Genomic DNA, 9,861 nt, shown 5'->3' on the forward strand with positions numbered 1-9,861 from the left:
TTATTATTATTTTTTTTTGTTATTATTTTTAACCCTCATACCAAACTTAAATTTTTTTATTTAGACTGTAAAGCAGACATACTAAAAAACCTTTTGAATGAGAATATTTGCGAGTTGAAAATTACTATCCATAAAATGTATTTCTGTTGCCTCGGAGTCATATATTTTTATTACATTCTATCTAATATCCCTTTTTATACCTATTTAAAAAGAGTGTTTCCTAAAAAATAGTTTTTGCTCCGTATAATTGAAGAATGTTCGTCACGGAGTCATGTTCGATTCACCACTTTTCTATTAGCTACGTTTCAGCTCTTTGCTCTTGCCCATGAAATTTCCTGCAATTTCAAAATTCAAATTTAGTGAGTATATGGACTCCTTTATGTAGACCATATATTTTTCATTTGTTTGCTAGTTCGATTCACACTCTTCTAAGTACTATCAAATACGCTTGGACGATTTCAACAAACAAAAGTATTTGTAAACCTAATGTGGTGTTGAGGAAGAGAAGAGGAGGAAGCAAAATATGAAGAGAAACGAAATAAAAATAAAAACATATATTTCCTCATATCTCTTCAAGGCACGTACCAAGTCTCTAAATAGTTTTATTTTTTAATTGCTTAACTTAAATTCTTTTTAACGCTTTCACACTTTTATTTGTTACGACAACCTGTTAAAATGTCAAACCTCTTTTAGTAAGTTATGAAATTTAAAACTCGTTCAATCCCCTACCAGAGTCATCCGTTACTCACGATACTCTAATGAATACAAACATATAGTGTAACTAAAAAATGCTAGTGAAATTCTAAAATATCATTAAATTTACGTTAGAAATTCTGAAAGCATTTGGTTGACGCAGATTTGCATTTCCTTTTGCGTTAAGAATGAAATAAAAAAAAAAAAAAAAAAATGCAACAATAAATTCATCAAAGCAGAACAAAAGTAATCGAAAAAAAAAAACTTTGAAAACCATTTGAGAGTGATTACATTGTGGTGCCAAATAAAAGCAATGCCATTTGTGGTAATGTAATGTAGGAAGTAATCGTTTCAGTAATGCAAAATGAGATTACTTTTGCTTAATATATTCGAACATAACATATAGTTCGATTTCAAATACATCTGCTTTTTCACTATTAACAAAAGTAATCAAGTAATCATAAGTAATGCAAGGTAATTAAATATTCAAAAACAATCAAAAGAAATATTTAAGAGCTTATTAATTTAATTATTTTAGATTACTGGAGATTACGGTAAATTAATCGAATTATAAGCTTTGCTGTCATATTATATAGTTCAGGTCGAAAAAATTGTAACAAATAATTAAAAAAAAATGATTTTCCATTAAAGAATTTAATTTTTTTTGGTTATTCTACAATAATTTAATATTTTCGATTATATTTGTTTCTATAGTCTAATAAAAAAGAGTAATAAGTTTACAAAAATTACGAAAAGTAATTAAAGTAATTAAAAGTAATCCTACGTAATTATGAATAACTATCATTTGATTGCATAAATAGTCAAAAAAATAAGCAATTAACAAAAATCATTAAAAGTAATCAAAAGTAATTGTACGCAATTAAAAGTAATTATCATTTGATTACATAAATAGTTGTCAAAAAAAAAGAAAATAAAAATAGAATTTAAAATTTAATTATTTTTCGATTACAGTCGATTATTCATAAATACTTTCGTTGTATTGAAACACTTCGGCTATAGTAATGATAGATATATAAAATATTTAACATAGTTTAAGAATATCTGTGGTTATATTCCTTTGTTTTCACAGTAATGAACGGAAAGTAGTAAATAAATAATAAAAAGTAATCATATTTAATCAGATGTGGTCATGCGTAATTCTTTTCTTGTTTTTCAAAATAATAAAGAAAAGTAATAAATAAGCAAAAATGTTAAAAAGTAATTATGGGTAATTATAAGTACTCGGAGGTAATCCTATTAACCCTTGTCATAGTAATAATTGAAAACTATTAAATAAATCGAATAAATAAGAAGTAGGTAAGCAGAAATATTCATAGGTAACAGATTTCGTGGTTTTCACAGTAATAAATGAAAGTAGTGATTAAACAATAATAAAAAAGTAATCATTGGTAATCTGAGGAATCATGGGTAATCCTTTAATTACTATTCATAAAAATAAATTACCAAAAATAACAAATAATTGAAAGTTATCACTTGTTACTTTTGATTACAAATGGAAAATGGAATATGACATTTGAAAAAAGAAAATAATAATAATAAAAGAAAAATAATATGAAGTAATCACAGGTAATTAAAAGTAATTATATGTAATCAAGAGTAATGGAAACATTATACTTCTTAAAAAATTTAAAAAATAATAATTTGATTATTTTTTTATAAATTGATTACAAATTCCGGAATAATTACAATAACAACTAGTTATTTAATAACTCCGATGAGAAGTCTAATTTTCTATTCCGTGCGATTTAAGTAAACTTTTACTTACTCTGCACTTTCTAAACCACATGCCAACTGCAGCGACATCTATTGGTTAACTTGTAAGAGCGCCATTCTACAATTTGACTTTATTTTCGAAATACATATGAACTTTATTGTCGTTATTAGACCGCGACACTTCCTGCCATAAATAAGTTGTTTGATATTAATGCCCCCAGTGCATTATTTTCTCACACTACTGTAAGCTAAGCAGCAACCAGCCTCAGCTCAGCTCAACTAGTCAGCTTGTTTGGAGAAATGAAAAATTGATCAGAGACTTCGGCGACGTTCAGCATTCAGCGATTGTAAACAAACTGTTATGCATAACATCGAAACATACCCACACACACGCAAATACATATGTGTGCCGTTACCTGTATAAATACGAGCTGCGTTCGGCGCACGCGAATAGTTTGTCAGCAACACTCGTCGTATCATTTACAATTCCTCCCCGGTAAAGGCAAGAAAAATAAAAAATCAAAACAGAAATAAAACTAACAATAACAATAATGTCGCGTTTTTATGTCCGTGTTAACATGATAGCGTTATTGTTTATCTCGTTTGCCGTCGCCACACAGGCACAGGGTGGTTTGTTCAGCGTCACCGATGTGGGTAAAAGTCTGAAGGATATTGCAACGGGCGTCTCGAAGGATATCACCAGTTACATACCCACGCCGGAGGGTATTTTCGAGTCGAGCAAGAATCTATTGGCCGGCTATCCGTTCGAAGTGGCCTCCTCGGCTATAAATACGATTTGTAAGTGTCGGTAGTGACTGAAATGAATATAGTGTTGGGCAATGAATACTTATGTGTGATTTTATTTAATATGTGGTTTACCTGGCAGGCTCTTCGGCACTCTCATCTCAGACTATAAGATCGCGTGTGACACCCGATTTGCGGAAGATCAATTTTCAGCTACGCACTGCTTGCAATAATTACAGTTATCCACTACTCAAATCCAATCAAATATGGCGTAGTCCCGAATTCGATCCGAAGAAAAAAGTAGTCATTTTGGCTACTGGCTGGACCACAACTGTTAACAGCTCAGATACGATCGATGTGCTGGCAAAGGCATATAACTGTCGCGGTGATGTGAATTTTGTGGTGAGTATGCGCTAAGGAGTGTGGTGAATAAAAGAAAAAGAGAGAGATTTGTAGTGAAAAATCTGCAAAAATGAAGAAAGAAAAAAAATTTTAAATTTTAAATGAAAACATTTAGAAAATAAAATTTTAGTTTATTATTTATATTCTGATTCAATCAAGTTTAAGCAGAAGTTAGTTAAACATCAAAGTCAATATAATTCATTTTTAATTTCTCAAAACCATTAAATTGAAAAATATATGATTCCCTCCCGCTCACAGGCTGTCGACATAGCCAACTTCGTCGATACACTTTACACCTGGTCCGCCCTAAACACCGACGAAATCGGCGCGAATCTAGCCGAAGGCATCGTGTTACTTACGCAGGTCGTACCGCTCGAAAACATACATCTCATCGGTCACAGTCTGGGCGCACACATCGTCGGCGCCACTGGCCGTTACTTTAATGAAAAAACCGGCAAGCTTGTACCGCGTATTACCGGTTTGGATCCAGCCAAGCCCTGTTTCAACGAAGGTCACGTGCTCTCTGGCCTGCAGCGTGGTGACGCCAAATTCATCGATATAATTCATTCGAATCCCGGCGTGTTGGGCAAACGCGAACCCATGGGTGATGTCGATTTCTATCCGGGCGGCTTGGATCCGCTGCCAAAAGGTTGCCTGCACGTGGTCTGTGCCCATGGACGTGCATGGGAATACTACGCGGAATCAGTCTATCCTGGCAATGAAATGAATTTCATGGGCAAACGTTGCACTTCACAGACACGTTTACTCGATAATAAATGTCCAGGTGTGGAGCAACCCATGGGATATGCGGTGCCGCGCGAACTAAGAGGCAACTACTTTTTGGAGGTGAACGAAGCGGCGCCATTCGGTAAGGGCGCTAATAAGGAGAAGTGGGCGGCTCAAGCGAATTGTGGCTTGTGCTCGGAGAAGAAGCAGTCAAAATAAAGACTTCAAAGATGCATGAGTCATGAGATAAATTAATTTTTAAGAGTTTTGTATTAATAATTTTTATATTTTGTTGATATGGTGGCAACCCTACTAATTTTCATATCAAACGAAAAAATAATTATAAAAATCTTTATGTTTTTCTTTTGTTCATAAATAGAAAAAAATTAAGAGATTTGCTTCTAATCCTGGCTAAGACAATCATCTTAGTATTTTAAGATTATATTTTGAGAGCAAAAAATAAATAAATGTGGATATTCTTTATGAATTTATATAAAGGTTTCTCTGATATAAATAAATAATCTAAATATCTTCAACTATAGCTATACATTTCCTATATAGGCCTTTGCTTGCCACGTCTGTTTTGCTCTGCTCTTTCTTCCACACAAATAATCACGTGCCGCTAAAGCTGCTCTATTCGCTTTCTGCCCACTCTCCGAAACTCAAATGCATCGCAGACGGCGAACAATATGCGGCAAAAATAAAAGCTCCGCCCAAAAAGGCTACCAACCGAAACGCTTCTAGCTTCGCTGCCACATCTAAGTAGTTCAGTTCACTGTTGAAGCTGAAAGCGGGTGGACAATGGTGCTGATGCCTCTTTTTCGATTCAGTAAATCCATTTTGCAAAAAGGCGTATTTTTTAAATAAAATTTCTTTAAAATAAAATTTTGATCTGTATAGTTAGAGAGATTCTGACTGATCTAGGCGATATATAATACTTTCAGCTGGGAGGATGGAGTCATGTGTAGAAGTTCACGCAAGTGAGGTGATTTTTTGTTCACAAAATTTTTTTTTGATGACTCATGCCCAGCTTTTGACCGATACTACGGCTGCTACTATGCCGGTCTCTTTCGACCAATTCAGCGTTTTTATCGCAATTTTCGACGACAGGCCTTCCGGAGCGTGGCGCATCTTCGACCACCTCTATACCAGAGCGAAAACGTTGAAACCATCGTTGCGCGGTGGAAATGGAAACTCTATCGGTCCATAAACTGGACAAATTTTATTGGCGGCTTGAGATGCATTTTCGCCTTTATCGTAGTAGTACTGTAAAGTATGCTGTATTTTCTATTTATTTTGCTCCGTGTTTGCGACGCCATAGCTCACGAACGACTTAAAAGAAACGACAATCAGTCAAACACGTATTAGCGCGTGAAATGAGCTATCCAAAAAAGTATAGCATGACTCGATGCGACGAATAAAACTAGAACTACGTGCTCTCAGCGCCAACTGGCGAAAATACCGCAATACTTTTTTGACAAACTAATATATCCTTAAAAATTTTACATTTTAGAGAATTTAAGCCATGAAAAAGCAAATTTATATTTAACTTAAAAATTCAACGTCTCGAATATTAAATTTTAAAGAAAGCGGCATGAGAAAATTTCTTCCTAAGGAGCGCCTATCTAAAACCTCTCACAACAACAAAAGCGTTCATAAAAGAGCTTGGATTGGCCAGTTTCTATGGCAGCTATATGATATAGTGGTCCAATCTAAAAGATATGTTCGGAGACTATTACAATGCCTTTGATAATAAATCTCGTCAAATGAAAAAGCTTGCTATACAAGCCCCACCGATTGCTGCTTATATGGCAGCTATATGATATAGTGGTACGATACAGGCCGTTCCGACAAATAAGTCTTTGTGATAAAAAGATGGGGGCAGAATTTTATATCGATATCATAGAAACTCGTTCAATATATAGACAGATAGACGGCCTAACGGATCGACATATTGACATAGCGACTCAGTTGGTTGTTGTTGTTATAACGGTTACGTAGTTTCCGTTAGAATGGTAAGAGTTAGATAAGCTGTCATCGAGGTCATCCAACGGTAGACCCAGGAAACGTGCAGCTTTGACGGTGTCGATCCATCGGGAGAGGGGTGTCACAGGTCTTACATGGTCCTACATGTGTAGGGCTAGTAGGGTATGCAAAGAAGGTTAGTGTCATGAGGGGACTCGTTGCAAGCTAGACATTTATCTGATATATCAGGGTCGATTCTGGATAAGTAGGAGTTTAACCTGCTACAGTATCGAGAACGAATCTGGGCACGAGTCACTCTCGATTCTCGCGGCAACTCGAGCTCGTCGCCTCAATGGTTAGTGATTTGACTGCAATTACGCCATTCACTGAGAGGGAGTCGGTGAAGGTGGTTATGGCTCCACTGTGAGTGTCGAGCGTGAAAATTGTTGCGTCCGAAGTCTGGTCGGGTCGTATTGTCTTATATCGGCGACATAGTTGAGGAAGCATATCTTGATGTTCCTAAGAGGTGATTCCACTACAAGTAGGTGCAGGCATGATTTCTACGAAGTTCATTATGCTCAATAAGGCGTAACAAGGGTTTCCTCGGACAAAAAATATACTTTTTTCAACAATTTCATGAAGATCGGTTGAGTAGTTCTCAAGAAATCTTGCCAAACGACTATAAAAACCACATGTTCGAAAAACCCGCGTTCAAAGACGGCGCTCTTAGCCTAGCTACAACACAACATCTCAAGGCTGTATCTCCGAAACTGTTACTCGGATCAACTTGAAAACTTAGGCGATTTACTTTCATCTCAGTACAGATTGCTAGTCATTTTCATTTCCAAAAAGAAAGATTGCTTCAAATGTTTTAGTTTTTAGGGATTTCGATGTCTGGTTGCAAAGTCATTTGTTCTTTGCCTGAATTTGTTTCTATGGGGTTTGCCGAGTTCGTAGATTCGCTTTTAACTCTTAACAGAGTTTGACTCAAAACTTAGTAGTATGTAAGTGGAAAGTGGACTGCTATGAAATTTTCCTCTACGATATCTCAATTTAGAACTGCCAACTATTGAAATGTTTGTAGAAAGAAATCGTTCAGAAGTAGTTTGAGAGGAGCTGTGTTCTATCAGAGCAATGCTAGACTACACGCATCGATAGTGACTTGCCATAACGTCTTAGAGCATCCACTTTGTAAGTAGACCAGATTTGACAGTAATTGCTCTTCAAGAGAAGCGTGCGTAATTCGACTGTCCCAGTTTTCAGCCAATAAGGACGAGAGAAAGTTAAATTTACTCCTCTATCCAAAAGTTATTCTATACTAGATGTCCAATATCAATACCACAGTTACCCATTCAAGTCTTCTAATTCTTATGCAATAAGCAAAACTCGACTACCTTTAGTTTTATCTTCCGCCTGAAAGCACTTTAGTATTCCTTCACACCCAGTCTGAATCAAATCTGCAGTCATTTAAGTTTGCTTTCCACTAACAACTATGCACTCACGAAACAAATAATTCAAGGCACTCAGTGGATAACTGTAAAATTGGCGAAGCACTATTCCCTTGTTGCCGAATTTCGCTGAAATCATGTAGGCGTCGCTTGATTGTCCCTCAACATCAGTTGACTCAGCTCGGGTTTTGCTGAGCTCGCTTAATTTGTGCCCGGTGGACTGCTCCTTACCACGAAAACGCTAATAAGTACCTGGCTGTCATAGACGACGCTCACTCACAGGTAGATTTTCGGCTGTAGGCAGCACGCGCCTAAATGTAGGCAACACATACACACACACCTTTCCTAATTCGTTATTTAACTTCGCTGGGATGTCTTTGCCGCCGTGGTTTTATTTCTTTTGCTGACCGACGTTTTGCTTGTAGCTCATTTGTTCGTGTTTGTGTGTGGCTATTATTGTGTGAGTATGTGTGCATGTGCTTGTCTGCTATGAATTTTGATGCGCCTGTAGCTTGATTTTCTATTTTCTCCACACATTAATTTAGCACATGTGTTGCTATCAGCGTCGGGCAGTCCCGTCCACACCCGCTTTCCACCTGTACGTTTGTATGTATGAGTGCATAGGCGTTGGGATGTGTGCATTTGCCATTCACGTGCCGTTTTGTTATCAGATTGCCATACCTTGTGTTATGTTCGCCTTTTTTCTGCATTCGGCTAGCCTTTTAACGCGCATTGTTTGTTGTTGTTAGTGTGATTGTTTTTTTTTTTTTTTTAAACAAATTACGGTTGTGGCAAAAGTAAACATTTGTTCGCCTGATTTTCATTGCTGATTCTCTTTGTGGGTGCTTAGCACTCAAGGCCAGCAAAATGTAAATGAGCGGACAACCTTTTTTGTGCTCTCTTTTGTTATTATTGTGCTTTGTTTTTGTAGCATATGCACTTGTGTGGCAATCATGACTAGACTGGTTTTCTATTTTCCGCATCTCATCATTATCAGCATTGCTTTGTTATGCGTCAGTATGCTGGGAACGAGCATACCTATCGAGATTTCATCAAAGGCGTGATCAGCATTTTGTTATTTGTTTTTATGTGTTTGTAAACGAAGAAGCTTGTGTGTCTCTTCTTAGTCTTTCCAAAAGTCCTTGGCGCAAATATTACTAAAAAATTTAGAAATCAAGAAACTAGGTTGTGTTTATACATAAAATTTATACAAAAATACGTTTTTATTCCTTAAAACCATATAACTTCAAAACTCGTAATTATTTTATTAAAAAAAGTGGCAACTCTGAAAAATTGATATATGGAAAAATTTAAAAGATAAATTTTTATACTAACCAAATCTAGTGTTTAAATAAATTAATATTTTAATAAAAAAAAAAATTTCACAAAGCAACTCTTGTTATTATTTGCCTATAAAGATAAATTTTTCTCCAATTTTACTAAAAATATCTTTTGATAGCTGGCAACCCTGTTTAATTTTTTTTAAATGACAATTCCAAATAAATGCAATATTTTAGTATTAGCTAACTGGACTCAATATTAATTAAAAAAAATAATTATTGTTATGTGGCAACCCTGAAAGTAGTTTGCCTTTTTTGCTGTCCAAATATATTTTAATTGCCAATAAACATCTATTTTCATATTATTTTAGGATTTGTATTTTAAAGACATGGCAACTATGCCAGCAACATAACACAGGGTGTTCCAAAATTAATTCAGGAACAAAATTAAACCTAAATCGGGAATATTTTGTTTCTTATAAATATGTATATTTGTATCATGAGAAATAAATTATTTTGGCAGCCCTGGACAAGCTTTTGTATTAGTACTTGCATTATTGTTAATTTACTTGTATAATAAGAGCGCGTTATTTTTAAATTTATGTATTATTGGCAACGCTTTTTCACGATTTTTCTTACTTACAATAAAAAATGTTATGACTTCTGGCTAAAAATATCATTTAAAGCATAATAAGAATATTTAATGTATTATATCTAATACAAAAGATAATAAATTTCGGTAAAAAATATTTTTTAGAAAATTTGTATTTTTCGAAAATATATGTTTTTATTTTCGAAAATTAAAATTTTTGATATTTCATTATTTTTGTGCTTTTGCTAAATCTGATAACAAAAAAAAGAATTGTATT

The 9,861-nt window shown here is 34.9% G+C and overlaps 2 protein-coding genes across 2 annotated transcripts in view; both read left to right on the forward strand.

Annotated features, from left to right (window-relative positions):
* The window catches only part of LOC108971046 (inactive dipeptidyl peptidase 10), a gene marked incomplete at its 3' end in the record, with an annotated part of 421,409 nt that overhangs the window by 28,478 nt on the left and 383,070 nt on the right, over positions 1-9,861 (forward strand).
* On the forward strand, positions 2,894-4,528 carry LOC108971047 (vitellogenin-3-like). The gene is made up of 3 exons (XM_018936835.1): positions 2,894-3,225; positions 3,314-3,573; positions 3,832-4,528. Exons 1-3 carry the CDS (start codon positions 2,979-2,981, stop codon positions 4,516-4,518), a joined length of 1,194 nt encoding a protein of 397 aa, XP_018792380.1. The 5' UTR covers positions 2,894-2,978; the 3' UTR covers positions 4,519-4,528.

This window comes from Bactrocera latifrons, unplaced genomic scaffold, assembly GCF_001853355.1.
Source record: "Bactrocera latifrons isolate USDA-ARS-PBARC rearing strain unplaced genomic scaffold, ASM185335v1 scaffold_32, whole genome shotgun sequence".
NCBI classification, from domain to species: domain Eukaryota; kingdom Metazoa; phylum Arthropoda; class Insecta; order Diptera; family Tephritidae; genus Bactrocera; species Bactrocera latifrons.